The 23,733-nt window shown below is 37.2% G+C and overlaps 1 protein-coding gene across 5 annotated transcripts in view; it reads right to left on the reverse strand.

Annotated features, from left to right (window-relative positions):
• Positions 1 to 387: 387 nt before the first annotated feature.
• The window catches only part of LOC149147031 (high mobility group B protein 9-like), a 42,219-nt gene continuing 18,873 nt past the window's right edge, over positions 388 to 23,733 (reverse strand). For all 5 annotated transcript variants that reach the window (XM_089439490.1, XM_089439486.1, XM_089439487.1 and 2 more), the window contains 5 exons: positions 9,127 to 9,205; positions 2,232 to 2,394; positions 1,976 to 2,059; positions 1,452 to 1,858; positions 388 to 1,346 (listed from right to left, as the gene is read on the reverse strand). In XM_089439490.1, coding sequence (XP_089295616.1) covers positions 978 to 1,346; positions 1,452 to 1,858; positions 1,976 to 2,059; positions 2,232 to 2,394; positions 9,127 to 9,205 — 1,102 coding nt within the window. In that variant the 3' untranslated portion in view covers positions 388 to 977. The remainder of the gene's footprint in view (positions 1,347 to 1,451; positions 1,859 to 1,975; positions 2,060 to 2,231; positions 2,395 to 9,126; positions 9,206 to 23,733) is intronic.

Here is a 23,733-nt window from a genome sequence, read left to right on the forward strand (position 1 = left end):
ATTTAGGAATTAAAACCAAACTAGAGGCCTTAGGGGGTATAGTTGTAACTTTGGTAAGCAATTGGGATTAAGATTTTTAAAAAAAGATCATTTCAAATTTAGGAATTAAAACCAAACTGGAGGCCTTGGGGGTATAGTTGTAGCTTTGGTAAGCAATTGGGATTAAGATTTTTTTTAAAGTGCTCATAGCTCTGGCAGAAGTGACTTAAACGCCGACTAAAACGGCTTGCATGGCGTTTCAAAAATCTGAATCCTCACTAAAACGTTACAGCCGTATTTCAAAGGTATTCTGTAAAAGGATCCATCTCCAAAACGCAGAATCGTCCAAAACGTGAAACTAGGGATGTGGTGTTTCCGGTAACATAGGCTACGACATACCCAACTATATAAAATGAATAAAATAGATCATGTTTATTGTTTTCGCATTAACAGTTACATTATCATTACAATCATTTATCATTTTACATGGGCTCTCATCTTTATCTATGCCTAATGAGTACCGAAGGAGGGAGGCCCCAAAAATACATAGCGTACCAGAGCCAATTTGGCAGCATTCTTACTGGCAAAAACCAGAGAAAACAGAGGCAAATTGATCATATGAAATAATAACAAAAACATATTTGCCTTGCGGAAAAGTGAAGCCCTACTACAGCAATGTCTATGACTTGCTCTTTGAGCTTAAGTATGTCATTGCAAGTTTGCCTGACCTATGTAATCAGCAATGTACAGCAACGTTAGTAACTCTGGTGAAATGTCTTTACTGGGACAAAATCTGTTGCTTGTTTGCAACTATAAAAGTCCATTTTCACTAATCCAAATTCACATAGCTAAAGGGGCTTGATACAGCTGCTTTCCCATTCGCAACTACTTAATATGGTTGTCTAATGGGTGATATAGTACAACAAAATCCGGTGGTTGAGACACCCAAGTACCTAAACTGCAGACTATGGTTTAGTACAGGCCTTGGATGATTTCCTTCAAATGCCTTTGTCCTCAACAGAAGAAGGATTTCCCTCCTTGGCAGATATATTTCCAAACAGGTTCATGCTGGGATGTCTGATAGAAAGAGATTGATTGCTAGTATTATCTGTTACAACAGGACCACTCTCTGATGAATACTTAAGAACCTGTTCTTGGGAGAATGTAGTTTCCTGTTTAGCTTCCTTCAATTTGAGTTCTTTTCCAACATCACTGCCGCCGTGAGTATATTTTGTTTCCATTTGCAAAACGTTTGGAGAGCCACTGATTGCATCCTCACCATGGACCTGAAGTCTGAGTCTTTCCTTGTATTCAGACATCTCTCTTCGATAACGTTCCTTTTCTTTTATGCCACGTTCTTGATAAGGCTGCCACAAAATTATGCTTAGTAGAAAAATAAAAATATAGACTACCAACTACTATTTATCAAAGTTTTCATATAACAGTAAAAAAAGATATTTCGTATTACATACTAATTTATCCTCCTCTGAGAGGCGATTCCACAAGTCTCCGATCATCCTGCTAATTGCTCTATCCTTGTCAGGTTGCGTTGACTTCAGCCTAGCTCGTTGCTCGGCAAAGAAGAAATTATAACCAGTTCTGTTCTGCCTAGGTGCATTTGGATCCTTCCTGGTTATTTCCTTTTTCTTACGCTTTCGTTCAAATTGATGCTCCGTACCAAACGTTTTAGGGTTAGCACCCAAACAATTCATAAATGCAGACACAGTTGCACCCTGTGGTATTGTGTTAGAAACCGGTACGTGGTACAACACACCCCTCAATTTTCTTGTTCCAACCATCACATTAATTAGATAACCATAATCAAATTTCCCATCAATATATCCAGTAATAACACTTCCAATAGATGATGCTGGGTCAACTGCACCAGATTGGTATTATAAGATTAAAACTTTGTTAAGGTTCCAAGTACAAATACAGCTTAAGCAAACACTACTAAATGAATTATTGAATATACGTAGGTTAAAAGTAAAATTACCTCCAAGAGCTTGAGCAGAATCAACTTTCTGCTTTTTGATGTCTACTTCACGATCTGTAGAAGGTGAACGTGTACATTCGGCCTCTGAGAATAAACAAGGCGTGAACATTTTAGTCAAGGGAAGTGTTACTAAAGAACGAAGGAAATCACCATGTGAGACATAAGATTTCAATGTGATCAAGATAAGACAGCCTGAAACCATGTTACCATTAGTAATAACCATCAACTAATTTAGCAAATTAAATTAGCCTATTACCCGGAGGTGTCATGATAGGTCCCTTTATCTGAAAGAAGTAGACTTGCTCATAATGGTGAAGCAGATTGGTGTAATATTTCCGTAAAACAAAAGAAGCACTTGTAGTTGTTGGAGGAAATTCAAACACCAAAGTGATCTCCTTCCACTTCCTTTCTCTAACAACCTGCAACATGTTTCAGAGTGACAATTATAAACTTTCAACACTGGACTCAAAGGTGAACAAAAATCACAATTAAAGAGACAAGAAAATATTTTATCTGCGAATGTTCATTATAGCGCTGCTTAATAATCCAATTGTGAGGGAGAAGATATGCAAACTGATTTTTACTGATTTCCAAGCAAGAACATTTAGCAGTAAGGATCACACCATCGAAAAGCTTGAAAGCATCACAGCAAGTAAAACTTCCTAATATTGCAGCTACGACACAGTTCACTCTCCTATATGCAGAAATCCAGGATGTTTTTACACAAAATGCACAAGCCAATCCCTTGAATTGATGTATTCAAGAGCATAGACATTATGTCACAAAAGTTACAAAGACAATTAATGCTAAACACGTCATAAATATTTAGCAAAGAAGCGTTAGAACCATTCTGGTCGCTGGCAACATGTGCAAAGGGCAGGTTACTTGTCTGAAAATGTGTATAGGTTCTAGGCAATAGTTGTTCCAATGACCAACATTGGGAAATGTAAACAAGTCATATTTTGTGATCTCAAGACAAAGAAACAGGAAAAAAAAGTCCCATGAAAGCATCATCAAGAAGATTCGGAGACCAAGCAAGCTACAAAATAGAGCCATATTTTAATCTGGGCAACAGCTTCAGTATCAAAAGGTCCAATGTTCATTTCAAGACAATGATATGTCCAGACTCCAGATATGCATTTCAGTTCATAAAGTATGATGCTTAAAAAACCTTTGCGGTCCACAAAACCCCAATATAGTTCATAACTTTGACATAAACGACTAAGATAAAAAAAATCAAATAAGATGTACCCATGAAACCAAATTTACCATCATACACTGTAATCTAAAATTTACATACACATTCATCTTTAATGTAGAGAAAATAACCTGTAATAAAATTCTTAGTTGTCTAGTTTTAATGCCCTTTGAATTAACTCCCTGGAATATGTTGAGAATATGTGTGTAAACTCTACTTGTGGAGATGTGCCAACCAGCTATGTGGGTGGTTGATGCCCTTAATGGGGCAACCTTTGGGTTGTTATACTCATTTATTGCATTTTATGGCTGGGGTATATGCCCTTGTTTTGTGAGCCCATAAACCCTTCTTGAAGGGATGCCTCACTTAAGTTGTGTAAATAAACAACTGAAACTCTCATTTGTATCATCTCATTCAAGTAAATCATTCATTCTCGAACTCTCATTTGCATCATCGCGTTCAAGTGAATAAATTCATTATTTTCCCTAAAGACACTTGTACTATTTCTGTATATTGGTGGATCTCTCTTGTCTGGGTAAATTATATCGATGAAGTTATGGCATGTGAGCATCATCTTGTGATCTGTGTTAAATTGTTGATACATTTCTGCAGTTTCTACATGTTGGATTAGGATTTGATAAAAAGATCACTGTCGAACTCTTCCGTATCCAATGCTACCTTAAGGCTGTTTTTAAGATCTGAAATTAGGGTTTTCAACACTGTTTGAAGGCTGTTACAACTCTGAAATTGGGTTTTTTAGAAACCTATTTTCAAACAGCCATTAATTTTTAGGGTTTTTTATCGCTATCTTCACCAGCAAGCTTCTTTTTAGGCAGCAAATACTTTCCCCTTATTTTCAGTCAAAACCTACCGTAGATTTTTCACAGCAGTGCTGCTAATGTTTGATCCATGGATGGAAAATGCTCCTGACTTGGGTCTCTCCCTAATCTTGGAATTGGACCAAATCTTCTTTCTATATATGACGTTGTTCACACCAACAAAAAAGAGTGATGTTTTAGCCAGATCGATAGGTTATCAAGATTATAAACGATGATTTCAAGGCTTCGTTGCACAAAACTCTTAAAGTGCCCACGTACCAATACCAAAAACTCTGGGAAACAAGGAAACATCTTGAAAACACCCACGTGCCCATAAGGGCATTTGCTAAGAAACCTTAATCTATGGGAAACTACGGCAAATTGAACACTTTGTTTATAAACTTAAGTACAAATTATCCCATCATTCTTATTTTTTTGCAAGATAATGTGTTATTTAAAAAAGGTCTCTCTCTCTCTCTCTCTCTCTCTCTCTCTCTCTATATATATATATATATATATATAGTTTCCTCCAACATACTCTTCATAAAAGGGATCATGTTTTTGAGCATTTCCCATTTCTAAAACTAGTACATGTTTCCACATTTCATGCAACTTAATTTTAAAGTGATCAATGCCAGTTATTGCGACAACTCTTTTCATAAGTTGCAGAAATCTTCATCCCTTTCAAAACAAAATTAACTCTCGATAATGGTTGTGAATACAAATGACACCAACAAACTATGACCTAAGTAACATGACACGTCCTCGCCCACACCTTCCGTTATGTATCTCACGTGTCAGACACAACACATGTCTGACACGAGTCTGACTCGTGTTGGACACAAGCCCTAATGGTGTCCTCAAATTTGGACACTTGTCGAGTGAAAAAGCATCTTAAAATCGATTTATTACATCATGCTCATGCAATTTAGTCATCGGTTTGGAGATCTCAAAAGTTTCAGTAGTGCATCTAAGGGAAATTAAGCAATGTTAGAAGGGATTCCAAATGTTGAAAAGTGGATTTGTTCAGGCCCTGCTAATGCCATGCAATTAATGGTAATGTTATATTCTTAAAGTGGACTTAAATTTTTAACATTACATTAATTGACTCACGATGTTCGAGAGTGGTTCCAACCTCATTGGATTTCATATGGGGAAAGTAAAATTTTAGATCCCACTCAAAATCAAACAGAATTAACAGTTTTCAAGATTTTAAGATTGGGGGGATTGCAATGTTTCATGGAGTCTATCATGTATGATGGTATAGAGCTAGCATTTAATTAAGAGGACCAGGCCCTCTATGTACCTCGATGTTGGTGGCATTAATTATTGAACTACTCTGTCACAATCCTAGTAAAAATATACCCATCACTCAAACAAAATCTTGATTTGATATGTTAAGCTTTTTCTATCTTATTTTAATGTCTAGAGGGTGATATTGATGATGAGGATCCCAATGTATGCAATGATTTTGATGATTTGTAATACTAGTTATTTGTTGTAGCATGATTTTTTTTGGACTCTACAAGCCATTTTTGGGCCTCTTTGTTGATGTATTTTTGGTTGAAAGGTTGAAGAACATGTCCTCCGTGTCATGCTCTGGGGGATTGTCGTGTCACGTGTCAAATACTCGTATTTTCGTTTCTTTTGTGTCCCGTGTTCTCATGCCATGTGACTTAGACTATGACTTCAACACTCGAGTCATATCAACTTTGGGACCTTGCATTATATGGGCAAGTATGGAAAATGGCACTCCAATGATTCAGCCACCCAATGTATGTTGGGAGAACATACGAGACCTTTCCAAAAAGTCTAGCCGAGCGACTCTCATATCCTCGACTTGTCTTACAAGAACTAGTTGGCCAAACAAATTCCATACCATTTCTAGTCCAAATCACAAAGTTAAATTGGAAATTGGTTAATTCCATAGGAAACTGAACTCCTTTGCCTAATCGACCTATTCCATACATAGTTGTATGAACAATGTGGGTTCACCAAAACCCCCCAAAAATATTTTAAAAACAACAAACAAATAAAAAGTAAAACCCTAAAAGTAAACCTCGAACCCTACCATTGCTATTTAATAAGGTCCCCATGCTACATTTGTCTCACACATCTCACCTCATCAATTTGAGATTTTGAGCTCAATGTTCATCTTCATTCGGCATCATTCCTTTTGCTGGTTTGGGGTTTCTTGGGTTGATTTCTGGAGTTGAATTGGAGAGTTCTTATTTGGATAGGTTGATTGAAGGGCTAATTTGGAGAATTTCTTGAGTCAATTCAGGGGCTGACTTGGAGAACTTATTGGACTGTTATAGAGCTGTTTTTTCTATTATTTTGGAGCTATTGTTGAGGAAGGCTCAATCTCAAGTCTACTCATGTTGACGATGTGGAGATGAAGATTTAGGAATTTTGTCATCTGATTAGACTGTAAAGTCTAGACTCTAACTCTAGACTATAGTTACTAATTATTACCATGTTTATTTTTAGACTCTAGAGGCCATTTAGAGCCTCTTTATTTATGTATTTTGGTTCAGATATGGATTGCACTCACTGCTATTTTGGTTAGATGCACCTCTACTTGTTATATACATGACAAGAATTTGCAAATTTGAATCTAATGGTTTGAATTCACATGAATATACATGAATTTTTTAACCAAAATTTTAAATTTTTTGGTCAACCAGTTTTGTATCTGGTTTTTTAACAGTTCCAATGCAGTTCCATTTTTTGGGGTTTACTGATCCATTTTGATAGCACTGCTCTTGAGTTGGTCATAGTGACATCTCCAGGCTATGACCACTCCTCTTGCTACGTCTGCATAACTCCTCACCTTCATTGATGGTTTCTCTTGCTTTCTTTGGATGTATACTATTCAATCCAAGGATGAAGCCCTCGAGAAGTTCAAAAAAATTAAATTCTTGGTCGAAAATCACAGCAATTATACAATCAAATCTATCAACACTGGCCATGACGATACACTTTGGTGATGTATTTCATCCATTTCTTACATCACATGGCATTATTTGGCTGAAGCCAGCCCTAAACAAGATGAAGTGTCTCATGGTGGAAATGGCTCTCTATGTGTTGCATTTTCATCAGATATTTCTTAAGCTCTAGGGAGAAGCAATGTTTGTGCAGCTCATATCATCAATTAGGCACCTACTCAAGATGTTTGGCAAATGACTCCTTTTGCGAAATGTAAGGTTACAAACCTTGTTGCCCATTTTTAAGTCTTTTGTGTTAGTTTATGTAGCTCAAACAGGTGTTCTAGTCTCAGATGGTGTCTATGAGGCTAAAGACACAAGTGGATTAATTTTCTCAGATACCCAAAAAAAGTTTCCAAGGAGAATTACCTTAATTAGAATTAATTACCCAGTTTATTAACTTTCCTAAGTCTAACTTAGGGAAATGGCTTAATTAAACTGGATTAATTGAGGTAAATTGATTTTCCGTCTAGTGACTTCTAGAAAAGTCATTTAAAGGGGTCAAAATGATCTTAGCCATCGATTGAGCTTAGATCATAGCCATTGGTTGCTCAATGAGAGATTATAAGAGGAAATCGATGGGCATTTGGAGAACACATCAAAGACACAGATTTGCAACGAGAGCAAGGGCACAATGATAGCATGAAGGCACCAGCAGATTGAGATCAGCAGTGATTGAAGACAGAGTTGCCAGAGAAAATTCTTCACAGCAATTTCCAATATCTTAGAGATAGAGGGAGGTTGAATTTATCTGCAGAAGAGGCTAAGTTTCCCAATAGTGTGAATTGCTTCAGAGAGGCTGAGTTGCCGAAGAAAGAAGAAATTTTCCAGAGATCAATTTGCTCAATAGAAGCCAAGTTTCCCAGTAGAAGTCAAATTCCAAAGGAGGCCGAGTTGATTTTCCCAGTCAATGCGAGTTGCCAGTGAGGGCCGAGTTGCTTCCAAGAAGCCAAATCGACTTGCAGAAGTGAAAGAAACAATTTTCCAGAGGTTTGCTAATTTACGGCAAAGAGTTGTAATTTTTCAATCACAGATTTTGCTGGAGAATAAATAAACTACTCACCTGAAGAACTAGTTTTCCCCACACTAGGGTTTTTCCAGGGACATTCATCCAAAAATATCGGCATCCATTCAGATATTTAATTTTTTGTGAAGTTGTACTAGTGTTTTATTCAGTATTTGCCCCAAAGAAATTGCAGAAAAGAAATAATCAAATTTGATAGGAGAATAATAACCAGTAACTGCAATAGTAATAAAAATTTCACATTTCGATCTCATGCATGTGCCCATATTCCCAAAAAGAAGTGCAACAACTTACAACATACAAGCCAACACTGCATTCGAGTGGACTACAATGAAATTCCAAGGCTTATTGCTTGTATGATCCTTCAACCAACAAGGTGATTGAAAGGAGCAAGGTTTCCAGAGTGTTTTGTTCTTAAAAGCATCAAACTTTGGTCGGGTGTGATTGGTACATGTAGAGATTTGAACTAATCTGTCATGTTGACAGCTGATACCCAAGAAAAATTAGATTCAACTGTTATGAGTGTTGATGATCAAGGATAGAATTCACAGTTGACTATAATAGCTTGAAACCAGATTTTTGTTATATATTGAAATTATGAGGCTCAACTATGCATACAGAAGTGTATCAAGAATAAAACTTGAAGTAAAGTTCACTGGGAAGGTAACAGAGGTTTTGAAACACCCACAGTGACGACTTATGAATTTGTGAAACATCCATATACCTTTTTTCATCTACACATACTCCATTCCTTTGCAAATATAAAACATCAATGACTTGCATTTCAGCCATAAAGGAAGTCACCAACTAAAAAGAGCTTTTCGACAGTTAATATAGTTCAGTGATGTGCAACAATATTTAGAGGTGTTTCAAAAGACAGCCTACTAGATTGGGATATATTTTAACATGCCTCAGGCTCCATATTTCTATTTTTGTTATATCATTGTTTTCTGAATGATGAGGTTACAGTAGTTTGGAAATAAGTACAGTATCATGGTCCTTTTAAACAGAAATATAACAATTAAGAAGCCCCAAAAATTTTGTAGATATTAATAGTCAAAGAAATTAAAGATGATAAATTAGAAATTCCTTGCACAAAAGAATGCTCTAATAACCTATCTTACCATATCTAGTCCACCTCGGGAAGTTACTTCTTTATATAGAAGATGAAGATCCAAATCTTTACCTCCTATCTTTGGGATTCTGCATGTTGAAAATTTAAGCAGTTCAAAAATGGAGATTATAATCTTCTATATTTAACAGCAGCATAAGATATAAAACATGATATGATGATTAGATGAACAATGAACAAATAAATCCATAAGATAAAACATTAGACAAATTATGATTTCAGTAAAGGGCATCCCACTTACAAAGAGTGCCACAAAGAGAAAATCACTACCTGCGAGCATGATCGGAATTCTTAGTTACAAAGAGAGAAGAAATATAAAGATAAAACCTCCCTCTGACATATTTTGGCCCACGAGAACATAAATGTACTAGGAAACTTCATGGCTAAAATCTTATGTACTAGGAAACTTCATGGCTAAAGTCTTATAAACTTGACATTCTCCATCATTTTTTTATTAAATTTAAATTCCAATTGAGATTCAAATGAAAGAGGTCCTATAGACCAGCAGATGGACCTTAAAAGAAAACAAGACAGTATGAGAAAGAGAATAAATTAGTTGAGAGTGATTACATATAGTAATTATGGTTTCAGGCCATCTTATGTTGAGCACATGGAAATCTTTGTTCTTTTAACACTTTCCCAGACTAATATAGTAATATGTCCCCCACACCTTGTCCATTCTCAGGGATCCTGAAGTAGATATGAAAACTAAAAAATTTGACTGCCCAAACATTTGAAGGTCATCTTATTATTAAGCTTCAACCTATGGGTATTCAACAATTCATTGAGTAGTTAAGCTGTACTTGTATATGGACCCTTAATAAAGAGTGCAGTTGACTAGGATTCATATATTGGAAGTGTTGGCATTGGATATATTCATGGAAACTTTGATTATGGTTATCTAGTTAATGCGATGGTGAGAACAACAAAAATAAAGGGTGCGTAATGTATCTCTGGGTAAAAGCTAAATTAGTTTATGGTGATTATTTATAGTAACTATGGTTTAAGGCTGTTTTCTGTTGATTGCATTAAAATCTTGTCTCACGTGATCATTTCCTTTGTTCTTTACTAATATTTTCCCTGACTAATATGTCCCCACTCTCTACAACTTCTCAAATGAGCATCTCTGAGCAATGGTCCTCTTTTGGGAGCACATCACTGTATTCAATGCATATGTAGTGCTTCATTTGCAACGAAAGCTCCCTATGAACAAAGGAAGGCTCCTACACCCTGCTAAGCACTAAATTTTCAATCTACAAGCATTTTCATTTTATTTTTTTATTTTTTATGATGTGCTATGTATTAAGTAAGACAATCAATATGAATATACATCATATAAAACGTAGTCAGGTTAGATGATGATGTATGCATGTATGATTATATTATCATTTTATTTAATAATGAGAACAATGACTGACCTTTTTTAATAGGACATTGTTTAATTGAATGTTGCATTGTGTTTATTTGTTATTAATCACCAACAATAAAACTACTATTTTTCACTATTTTCTATAGTTATTTTAATGTTTGGTAGCTCACTATGTGTCATCTCTTGAAATATGGTTTTTCTCAAGATAATCATCCTCAAAATTCATACCCCATCCCTAAAACTCAACTAAATATACGCTACAATGTAATATTCCCTTTTCTTGATATGGTCAAAGTGGACAGAATTTGTCCATGGTATTTACAGTGGTATTTTCCCATGATATCGGCCCATGGTATTTTCCTTCGTTTTTCAATGGAAAACAATAAAATAAAGTTTCTAGAGAGTCCATCAAGCCTGTAAAAGGGGATAGGAACCTGACAGTGAGATCATCCTGAGTTGTCTATCTATTTTTTCTTTGTTGAGAACTTGGCAAGGCCAGTTCCAGTTTGATTCCAGGGACGAAAACCCAGTGGGTGTAATTTTCTGGTGGTTCCATCAAGGGTCCACGATTGTGCTTCAGAGTTCAGTTGTTCGAGTCTTTGTTGAGCAACCATCTTGGCATACATTGTCCTATAATTATTTATTAAATTAAAAGGTTGCTATTTCTGGGTTAACTTGTGTTCCATGTTTTGGAAAATTGGTTTCTCAGATGTTTTAATTGTAAATGCATGCATTATAACGAGATCTAACTAGTGTCTTCCTTGATCTAGGACTAATAGAGTATAGGAGTAACAAATCCTTGGAAGAAAGAGATAGATGTGGGCTCAAAGAAACCAAGGGAGACTAACTCGTGTTCCTTAATCCTCTAACCCCAACATCCTTCTATTTCCTTGGACAAATAAGGGAGTGAGCTTAACCTCGGTCACCTCAAAAGAACTTGATGAAAACCTTGTTCAAGGAGAATTGAAAGATAGAAATAACAACATAACTCTAGTGCATATTTAATAACCACTATCTATCAACAATAAACAAGATCAAGGAAAGATAATTCACATTTAATAGCATGTATCATCCAAGTTCACCAATAATCATCCATGAAAGAGAACCATCTCTCCCAAAAGAAACATTGCTCAACTAGTGCTCCATAGCAAGTTAGAGAAAAAGACAAGTTAACATAAGTGATATCTCTCCAATGTGCAATGATCTCAAGTGAGGAGAGCACTCCCCTATTTACACTAGCATAACCCAGAACTTCTCCTCAATTAAGCTAACAATTCACTAAAAGCCCCTAAAATGTCAAAAAATTGTGATACAAGGTGGATACATCTCCAATCGACCCCCATAATGGCCTCAAATATGAAAATACGATCAAACATGAAAATTCCCTCCAAAAGGCCACACATGCGAGTGTAGAGGCCTCAAAAGGTTGACATCATCTCCAAAAGACATGTCTCTCCACGAAAGGTACAATGAATTGTCCAAAAGGCATGTCTCAAAATCAAAAGGTCATGTCTCATCACCAAAGGTGCCCCATCAAGACACAACATTATCCATCTAAGCCACCATGTACCAAGGGAACGTCCAAGGTATCAAGGGTGGAGGAGGGTCTCTAGAGGTATGCCAAGTCATCATCAAGTGTCCAATATCCATCATCCTAGTGGTGTGGCGTCATCCATAATGTGTGAGTCTTTCATCATCAACATCCTCCAAAGGACTGTGTACAAGTATGGTTTCATTAAGCACGACTTAGGAAATAGAGTGCGATCGACCCATCATGTACACAAGAGCTAGTAAAACATAAGTGATAAATATTTAATGCATAAGCCACGTAAGTGGATTAGATTAGGTATCTTATTCAAAGTTCACACTATCTCATGACCATATACAAGTTGCCAAATTTAGGTACAGGAGGTGTTACCCCTCTTTCAGCAAGGGTACCTATATTCATTGCAGCATTCTTAAACACCATTGGGAGCCCAAGGTCACAAATCAAAGCCTTGTAACAACCTTGCAAGACCCTATAGGCATCCTAGACCTTATATCATCTTGAGTCAATCTTGTTATGGTCGAACCATGGCCAATCCCTTTGAGTTAATTTCAAGTTCCTTTCATCCTAGATAGGATTGAAGGTCCTTAGGTGTGCTTATATGTGGACTCATGATTTTCGAAGAGCGTTCCTTTTGTAGGGGTGATCACCAATGTAGCGACCATTCCAACCCCTGTCAAGGGAACCTATGTCGTTCCACATGTTTATGAGTCTATTGAGTTTATAGGAGGCCTTAGCTTTGGTTTCATATCCCTCAAATATTTCTCAAATATGGTAGTCTCACAGTGAACGATATTTACACAATTCGCAAGGCAATTCATGCTTCCCAATGCAAAGTGGTCCAGGAAGTCAAAAATTCACCAGGGTCCCAAATTGCAAAGCTCAATGAGAGGATGACACGCTGCGGGGAATTTTCCATTTGGATGAGGTACTCTCAAGTTATGGAGGCAGTCATTAGGAGTGCACAACTTTCCAGGTACAAATAACTAAAGCATTGCATCATTTTGGACATGCATTGCGTCCAAGTTTTCTATTCGATTAGAGGAACAAAACTATCTATCAGAAGAAAAAAAATTCCTCAAGGTCGTTGGAGATCCTCAGTTTGAACAAATTTCAATGGTTTGACCAAGCTTATGTGGCAACACGTTGGACTTTTTCAAGTGATTTAGCATATGATAAATACTCCAAAATGCTTAGCCAACAAGGTTGTGGCATTGGAGATCTTGAAGAGGTAGCAAATTTGACTTATTAATGCATGGAAAACTCAATTCAATCAGAGGATAATTGTTAAGGGGATCAAACTAGTCTTTGAAGGTTATTATTTCCTAGAAGACACCTTTGTGGACAAAAGGTAATCATTAAAATTCAAGTTTCTAAGCCTTTCCTATTGGAGTGAGTTGCTAAGATAATCATTCGTGTTTCCAAGGAGAGGTTGAGTTGTCTAGGAGGAACATTGGAGCCTTAGAGTGGAACATTGGAGCAGATTTGATCGCTATTTCCTATTTGTTAATTTTCAGATCCTTTCTCTTGTGGAGAATGGGACTATCTTGGAGTGTTGAAGCAATTCAGCCCACTAGGTTGGCAAACTCATTGTATTAAAATATTATTTTCTCTTCATGAGTCAACTTAGTATCCAAACTAATTGTCAACTACAAGTCAAAGATTATTATTTTATGAAAGGAGTTACAGAAAAGTTGTATAAAAAGCTAGTTCATCCTCCAAATTGTTGTTTTCAACTATACAATCATTTTATGCCATGCAATAAGAAACCAATTTGCAAAATACTGATGTATTGGATTGATTTTGCCATGCTTTATTCTCTTAACTTCAGCCCTTATGCTTAATAGACAAATGTGTGAGTATAGTTTGGTTATCACAAAGCTATTGTAGTGATCCATTGAGGGAAAAATGTTCTCGTGGAAGGGGATATTATCAACTCACCCTTAGCTACCATCAAGAAGACGCAATCTAAGTGTTGAATAAGCCCTCTAGGAGGAATCTTCAACCAAATTTGTAGGATATTGATGGCATTATTGCTACAACAGTTGGGGCATCTCGAATGAGTAGATCCTCCTAGTGGGATCAAATTTATTACAAGTTATTCTATATTGATTTGAGGGGATAGTTTCACCCCCAACTCCTCATTCACTCCTAGTTCCTCACAAGAAAGCTGACAAACGAATGGTTGTGATCACAATCTGGCATAGTGGTAACCAAAAGCAAACGTAAAGACTAACTGTAGTGACCCATCATTAATATAGAGAGCACGAGAATATTAGCATGCATATGATAGCTACATATGCATGTATCGCATGCACTGCACTGGTAACTATATTCTAAATTACCTAAAATATTAAATATCCTGACACTCCTTCAAATAGAAAAGTCGCATTCACCCATCAGCACATATTACTTAATTCCTCATGATTAATGAGCGATTACCAATGATATTAAGTTTAAAAGTATAAAGTAAAAGGGTTATAAAGAAAATAAATGTAAAGAATTATGTGAATTCTTAAAAATCAAGTTATATAATTATCTATCTCAGAATTTTAATAAAGTATGTCAATAAATTATTAAAGGGATAAATTAAATCAAAATAAAGTTCCTATGTATGAACTTAGGACATTTTAATTAAACAAATAAAATTTTAATCAAAGCAAAATCACACATGTCAATATATCCTTAAAAGAAAGATACGACTCAGGATTTTGAGGAGGTGTCGCTGAGAAAGGAAGCGGTGGGCTCGTTGGTGGAGAGAGCGACCACCGCTAATGAACAGTACATAAGGAGAGGCCGAAGCGGAAGACGGGGGCAGGAGGAAGGAGAGGAAATTTATACATACTGCTTATAATCCGGAACTATTGAGCCTTGCTTGTTTTGAAGTTTCTGGGCACGGGGGAACGGTATGCATCGGTTGAGAAGCATACTGGATTGAGTATCTAGGTATACTCGGTTTGGCTGGGTGGTTTTTGGTCATTCGGTAACGAGAGCGCTGGAGAAGTTCTGAAGCATCTTCATCACAACATCCGTAGCAGACCAGGTAAGTACTTCATCAAATCAATTAATACAATTTCAAACTCTTTCAGTAATCTTTACAGTTTCAGTAATCTTTACAGTTTCACAGTTTCAGTAATCTTTACAGTTTCAGTAATGGCTCTTTAACTTAGTACGGTCACTACACTCACCTCTCAACCATCTATTTATTTTTTAAAATTCCAAAAATCTTTTCCCTTCTATTTTAATTTATATTTTATTTTACTAGCTTGTCAAAAAAATTGTATCTTTCTAGCTAGTAAAACCCTTTGAGAAAAGAGCCTAAATCTAAATATTAACCAAGGGATGGATATATATGTTTTCTTAGTTTTATTTTGCATATTTTATGTGGGTATATCTAGCTTTTTGTGTGCAAATTTGCAGGTATATATTGTTGTAGCAAAATTCCAAATTGCAGATTTCACTCAAAAAGGTACTCAACAAGACACTAGATACCACGTTTGATTATCTTGTTTTAGCTTAAATTCAAGTTTATAGTTTATACTTTAAATCTGTAACTTAGAATCATTTGCTTCAGCCTGTATTTATTATAAGCTGAAATAAATTTCTAAGTCGTGTTCCCAAGGGGATTTTGACCCCATGACCTCTAAATTTGAATTTCCAACGTACTAGAAACTCAATTTTACAGCAGGTTCAAGGTTTAAAAGTGCTATAAATTTACCATCCTTTAGTCTTTTGACCTCTCCACCCCTAGATCTAATATCTGGAACTACTCTCGCACTTTTGGGTCGCTCATTAAAGTATTTCACTTGCTAATTTCTGCATTTTCTGCACAAATTACAGCCCTGCTAAAACAGCAAAGAAACCTGCCTAACAAAGTGTTCAATCACTTAATCATTTCTATAATTGATCGGGGCATTTAAAATACATCAAACTTGACTATTTGCATGACCTATCTAACACAATATTGAGTTTATATGCTTTCTGTTATAGATTTATTTGCAGATTTGAAGCCTTGTTAAAACAGGACAACAAACAATCTTGTTCATCAACTCCCCTAACAAAGCACCATTTCATAGATTAAATTCATTTTCTAGTTCGTATATTTCAAGTACAATACTTTTTGTTATATATTTGAAGAATTCCGTCAATTTTTAGTGTACTTGTCGGCTGTTTTAGTTTAATACATATTGCAAATTTTTACATTAAGCCAGCGGAATAGCTATGAAAAAGCTCCTCCCTTCAGCCAATTAGATCCCATGAGAAGACACTAGTCTTCTAGTGGGTTGATTGGAGTATCTCATGAGAAGCCACCCATAGCCTTGCAGTACAAGTTGAGGCTTAAAGAGTGGGGACTTAGTGTCAGGCCAGGGTAACTCCAGCAATTGAACGAGAGAAAACACTGATTGATTTTATTCATTAGCTAACACATTATTTATACATATACACAACGGATCAGTTCATCTTCTAGATGACTGTCCGGCTTCACCTCATCCGTTTCGGATTAGGTGTCAACATTCCCCCCCTTAATCTGAAGGGATGTTGGTGAGTCCAAGCATCATTCTGAATCTTTCAAGCTTTTCTCTTCCAAGCGCTTTGGTGAAGATGTCTGCAATTTGCTCGTTTGTGGAACAATGACGGAGATGGATTGTTTTGGCCTCAACATGATGTCGGATCAGATGATATTTAGTATTGATGTGCTTAGTGCGATCATGGAACTTTGGGTTCTTGGCCAACTTTATTGCAGATGTGTTATCAATCATGAGTGGAGTTGATTGTATTTGTTTTACCTGCAAATCTTCAAGAATTTTCCTGAGCCACACAATTTCTTTCGTTGCTTCAGCTGCTGCCACATATTCTGCTTCTGTTGTGGAATCTGCTGGTACTGATTGTTTGCGTGATCTCCAGGAGACAGCTCCTGATCCAAGACTCATAGCATATCCTGAAGTAGATACCCCAGTTTCTTTGTCTCCATCGAAGTCTGAATCAGAGTATCCAATCAAGTTGAAGTCATCCACCTGTGTATACTTTATTCCAAGGTCTTGAGTTCCCTTCAAGTACCTTACAACTCTTTTTGCAGCAAACCAATGTCCTTCACAAGGCTTTTGCATAAACCTTGAGAGGATTCCAACAGCAAATGAAATGTCTGGTCTGGTAGTAGTGAGGTAGATGAGACTTCCTACAAGCTGTCTATACTTTGTTGCATCCTCAAATTCCTTTCCTTCAATAGATGTGAGCTTCAAGTTTTGTTCCATTGGAGTAGAAAGGGGATTGCACTCTGTCATGCCAAATCTGTTTAACAAATCTCCAATGTATTTCTTTTGAGAAAGAAATATGGACTTTGGATGTTGGGTTACTTCAATGCCAAGATAGTAATGAACATAGCCCAAATCAGTCATTTCAAAAAAATTTCCTAATTCTTTCTTTATGGATGCAATATAGCTTTCATTGTTCCCTGTCATTAAAAGATCATCTACATATACCACAAGATATACAACTGTTTTGCCAACTTTCTTGACAAATAAAGTTGCATCATCAAGATCAAAATGTTTGAAGTTGAGTTTCAGAAGATGCTCAGTTAGTTTTTCATACCAGGCTCGTGGTGCTTGTTTGAGGCCATACAAGGACTTCACAAGTTTGCATACTTTGTGTTCATGTCCTTTCACAGCAAATCCTTCAGGCTGGGACATAAAAACATTCTCTTTTAGATCTCCATTCAAGAATGCAGTTTTTACATCCATTTGATGGACTTTCCAACCGTTCTGAGCAGCTAGTGCAAAGAGCGTCCGGATGGTGGCCCATTTTGCTGTGGGAGCAAAAGTTTCCTCATAATCGACCCCTTCCTTTTGTGCAAAACCTTTTGCCACAAGCCTAGCTTTGTGCTTGTCAAGTGAGCCATCAGCTTTGTACTTGTTCTTGTAGACCCACTTGCAGCCAATTGGTTTGGTTCCAAATGGAGGATCAACCAGCTTCCAAGTGCCATTCTTTATGAGGGCATCATACTCCTTCTGCATCGCTTCTTTCCATTCATCATGAGAAGCAGCTTCTTTGAAGGAAGTTGGTTCAAAATCTGTAGACAAGTTCAATTCACAATCATAAGTAACATCCATATCAACAGGTGAATTAGAGTTATCTACATCACCTCCATCTTGTCGGTTTGAATTTCTGGTTCCTGTTTTTCCAATTTCATCAGGATGAGCACTTTCGAGTGTCTTTGTCAGCCACTTTGGAGGACCTTTCTGAGATGGTCCAGGCTGTTCTGTTGATGGAGTTGGGTCTGAATCAAGATTGAGTCTCCCAATTCTATCAATTACATCACTTAAAGCATCATCCGTTGTTGGAGTGTCATGCAGGGGAGATTGTTCTTCAGAAGAAGATTCCACATGTTGATCTAGTATAGGAATCCCCCCTTCAAGATGTGGAATCTGATTATCAAACTCTTGAAATGATTTTGGTTTTGTGAATCTATCCAAGCGATCAAGTTGCCGCTCAACAACACTGTCAGATTTGGATGATTCAAGAAAAATGACATCTCTAGATAAAACAAACTTTTTATTTACTTCATCATAAAGGCGGTATGCTTTAGATGTGTTTGAATACCCCAGGAAGATACACTTACGACTTCTAGCACCAAGTTTGTTTCTATGTACCTTTGGTATTAAAGCATAACAGGTGGAACCAAATATCCTGAGATGTTTTACCGAAGGAACATGTCCATACCACAATTCATAAGGAGTCTTGTTTCTTATAGCACTAGATGGACATCTATTCTTTATATATGCAGCACATAGAACAGCATCAGCCCAAAACATTGTCTTTACATTTTTGAAGAAAAGCATGGATCGTACCATATTCAAAATTGTTCTGTTCATTCTTTCAGCTACACCATTCTGTTGAGGATTATAAGGCACAGTTGTTTGATGTTTAATCCCATGTTGGCGAAGATAGTGTTCAAATTCATTTGATGTATATTCTTTTCCATTATCAGTGCGAATAGACCCAATATGAGATTGTGCATCATTTTCAATCCACTTATGAAAATTCTTGAATGTTTGAAAAGCATCAGATTTGTTCTTCAAAAAATAAACCCAACACATTCTGGTGTAATCATCAATAAATGTCATGATATACTTATTTCCATTTGCAGAAGGAACAGGCATTGGACCACATAAATCTGAATGAATAAGTTCAAGCTTCCTATGTGCTCTTGAATGTGAATCATGAAAAGACTGTTTGCTATGCTTTCCTAGAATGCAAGCATCACATTGTTTATGTTTTCTAGGAATTGTAGGCAAACCAGCAACACCATTTTTCTTCAACAAGCGGAGACTATCATAGTTTAGATGTCCAAATCTAGCATGCCATAATAAACTTGATGGAAGTGTACATTCTTCATGATGAGAAATATATGAGAAATGTTGTGCATGAGCAGAGGTTCCTTGCAGTTTAAGGAGTCTTTCTTCTTCTATACCCCTCATGACAAGTGAGTGGTCAGATGCCTTTCTTACCTCAAGCTTGCCATCAAACATGTGAATGGAGTGACCTTGCTGGCGGATGTGGACCAGGGACAGCAAGTTTCTCTTCAGCTGTGGGAGATATAGAACATGATCCAGAAGAAAGTCTGGAAGACCAGGCAGTTTAAGCCTGATTGTGCCAAGCCCTGATGGCTTGATTTTTGACTGATCTGCAAAGTATACTGCTCCATCAACATTGTTAGTGAAATCTTCAAAGAAATCTCTCCTATGAGTCATATGACAGGTTGCTCCTGAATCAAGCAACCAGTCATTTTTCGAAGAAGCAAGTGAAGCATTAAACAAGTCTTCATTTACTCCAATGTTACATTGTGCCTCAATATAGTGAGCGGATTCAGGTGCTTTACCTTTGTCTGTGTCATCAGTTTTACCTTTCTGCTGATTTCTTCTCTGCTCAACTTTGTCCCATGGTAGCTTGCATGTAGAAGCATCATGTGATCCATTTCGTTTGCAGCGAATGCAATGCAGATCTGACTTTTCTGCTTGAGGATGTCTGCCCCCCCTGCCTCTGAAGTATCTTCCTCTTCCTCTTCGTCCACCTCTTCCTCTTGTAGAATTTTGAGCAGACTGCTTTTCTTTATGAGCAAGGCAAACAGTCTCTTCAGAAGATTCAGGGACTGTTTTCTTTCCAAAGGCTTTCTCTCTTTCAGCAAACTTTTTCACAAGAGTGTCAAAAGTTATATCTTTAAGATTTCCATTTGCTTGTAAAGACTCAAGATAGTTAGAGTAGGTAGGATAGAGTGCTTTGAGAAAGGCAATAAGAGAGATATCAAGCTCAACCTTAGTGGATTTAATGTCATGCACTATAGACTTTATTTCAGAAGCAAGAGTAAGAGGATCATTATTTTTCAGTTCAAGAGTGAAGAGTTTAATCATGAGCTGAACAACTTCAAGTGCAGAATGTGTATCATAGAGTTCTTTGAGCTTTTGTAAAGCTTCAAAGGCAGTGGAATAGGATGAAATATGACGACTTACTTCCTCATTTACAGATGCTGCGATCAATGCAAAGGCTTTGCCGTTCTTGTTTTCCCAAATGGCTAGTTCTTTGTCTGATGTGGGCTGCACAGGGTCTCTGTCTTCTTCTCCGACACACACACCTTTCCACAGCTCATTGTAGATGAGGGTGTGTTTCACCATCCGAGACCATTCAGGATAGTTCTCCTTGCCAGTGAGAACTATTCCGACCATTGAAATGATTGAATGCATTCTGTAAAAAAAAATTATCTCTGCCAAAAACACTTCTGTTGAGAGAAAAAAAATCCTTATATGATTGCCTTATGCAACAGTATATATATATCACTGCTCATATATATATATCATTGTTCAACAAAACAAGGGTGCTCAATACACTGTTCACTGCTCAAAGACTGCTCACATATATGACTGTATTACTGTTTAACAAAAAAAATAAGGGCGCTCACTGCTTTTCCATATATCAATATCTCAAAAAAAATAGCGCTCACATATATGACTGCTTACATATATCACTGCTGAACAAAAAGAGGGCGCATATATATATGTCACTGCTTACATATATTAAACAAAGGCGCTCATATGAAAATCACTGTAAAAAAGGGCGCTCATCACTGTGGTCTCAATATATATCACTGCGCAGGTCAATAGCACACGTAGGTATATATATCTCAGCATTAATATATATATCCGCAAGCCTATATCTCAGCATTAAATCTCAGCATATATTATATATATCTCAGCGTTAAATCTCAGCATAAAATCTCAGCATTAATATACATCGTTATATATATCTCAGCATTAAATCTCAGCATAAAATCTCAGCATTAATATACATCGTTATATATATCTCAGCATTAATATATCTCAGCATTAAACGCAGTCACCAAAACCATAAACGCAGTCACCAAAACCATATATATATTTCCATATATATATATCCGCAGGCCAGTTTCTTCAAAACTATAAACGCAGTCACTTCTTTCACCAAAGCTTCAATACCGACCGTTGTGGGATCATGATCCAAGGCTTCTGTCAGGCCAGGTTTCGATGCGCATAAACGCTGGCTTCAATGTATTAAGGCGCAGTCACCACAGTTCACCATTCACCAAAGCTTCACAACCCGATCAATGGAGTTTCGACCAGGATACACCAGCAGCGTTCAGTCCATAAACACGCAGCAATAGACGCAGGTTTCAATAACATTAAAGGCACAGCTCTCAATACATTAAAATGCAGGAGTCTTCAGCAACAAAACGCAGGAGTCTTTTTTTTTAAAAACGCAGTCCATATGAACAATAGCCCAAACGTTAAACAACACAGTCCACAGCTCATACCTCCAAAAACGATACCTCAATTCAAGTACTGGCAGCAACGTACTTAATGGCAGAGGGCGCAGAGAGCATATGCAGCGCTGGTGCGCCAGGGAGCAGAGGCAGCAGAGCCTGACATACAACAGCGCATTCCAGGGGCGCTCATGACAAAGGGCGCAGTTATGGACAGAGGCGCAGAGACAGGTATGTCAGAGGCAGCGCAGAGAGCAGATGTGGCCAGCAGGAGTTACAGCTAATTTCTGGAACCTGGGACCTGTGCTCTGATACCATGTCAGGCCAGGGTAACTCCAGCAATTGAACAAGAGAAAACACTGATTGATTTTATTCATTAGCTAACACATTATTTATACATATACACAACGGATCAGTTCATCTTCTAGATGACTGTCCGGCTTCACCTCATCCGTTTCGGATTAGGTGTCAACACTTAGGCTGAGGTGACAGTGGGCCCCTGTCCCTTTTGTGTCCCGACTATAGTAGATTGTATGATCTTCAACAATCCGGTAAATATAGCAATAACAAGAGGGCTACCAACTAGCCTTATTAGGCACTCCCAAATCCTTGAAGGAAGTAATAGTATCTAGGCTAACCCTTCAATTAATAGGTGAATATTATAAGTGATATGGTTTTGGGGTGAACTTCATAAGTGGTGTCATAGTCTTATACATGGGTTATACAAGACCTTCATCCATGAGCGCCTTTGTGGAAAGAGTGTTTGCATTACTTGAGTTACCCTTTCCTCGGCATTGGTTTTTCCACCCTTTAACCTTTTACTTTGCTTAGATTAGATTGTTTAAGAATCTTTCATAGATTTCATTTAAATCCCTTTTTAGGATGGGCAGTTCATTGCTCATGGGGGTTTCAATATTCTTTAAGTCCATTGTATTTTGATAGATCATGATAAGCATGGGACTATGATGATGGCCTCACATGAGGGGGTAGGTCTCAAGCTTGTTGAATGGTGTTGTCATTGGTGCCAACAACAATCTTTGAACGCTCTTAATATATGTTTGTGGATTGCATTGATTGGAAGCTCCAATGGTCAAGAAGCCCTAGAAGGATGAGAAGGCCCTGTGGTGTGGTCATGATACCCTGCATTTCATTAGGAATTTGAATGGGAAGATCTCGTTGCAAGCAAGACCATCATAGAATGACAGATCTTGTCATGCCAATTCCAACGGTAGGTGGCATGGCTCATAACTTCTCACAATTGAGGAGATATGACTAATCAAAGTTTGTTCCCTGAAAGTGTGGTCAAGGTCCCCAATTTGAATGTTGAAAGGAAGTTTGATGATTGGTTAAATATTGAAGAAAAATTTCTTAATTTGTGTAGGTCTTATCAGCCTTCTAAATGGGGAATATCCTAGCCCAAATTGGCCATAAAAGGATAAAATTATCATTGAAAAAATTGGTTCCATAAAATGATTTCAAGATTGTCTCATTAAAAAAAATTATTTTAAAAATATAAGTGTTTCTTCTACTAAGGTCGGCTCTCTATCTTTTGGAGCATTTCCAGGGTAGGTCACCCTAATCTAGCCCCTGCATTCCTCTATAAATAAGAGGTTCAAATCTCCCCAATATGCAATTGTTCTTTCCCATTGATATTAATCTAATTCGTCTATCTTCCTGAGCCAGTAGAAGTCACAAGGATCTTGAGCAAAAGGCTGAGTTTTGAAGTATGTTGAGTTCATCGTTTTGTGAAAATTTCATTTGTCAAGGGCTACTCCTAAGGAGGCTAAATCAGAGCTCGTTTCAAGGCAATCTTTCATTGTTGTTCTCAGGCTCAATCTAAACCTATCTGAGCCTCTTCAGACCTTAGTTACAAGGCAGTTTTGACACTAGTTCAAGC

This window comes from Pinus tabuliformis, chromosome 9 (assembly GCF_031772625.1).
Source record: "Pinus tabuliformis cultivar Carrire ecotype Pingquan chromosome 9, CPIR1, whole genome shotgun sequence".
NCBI lineage: Eukaryota > Viridiplantae > Streptophyta > Pinopsida > Pinales > Pinaceae > Pinus > Pinus tabuliformis.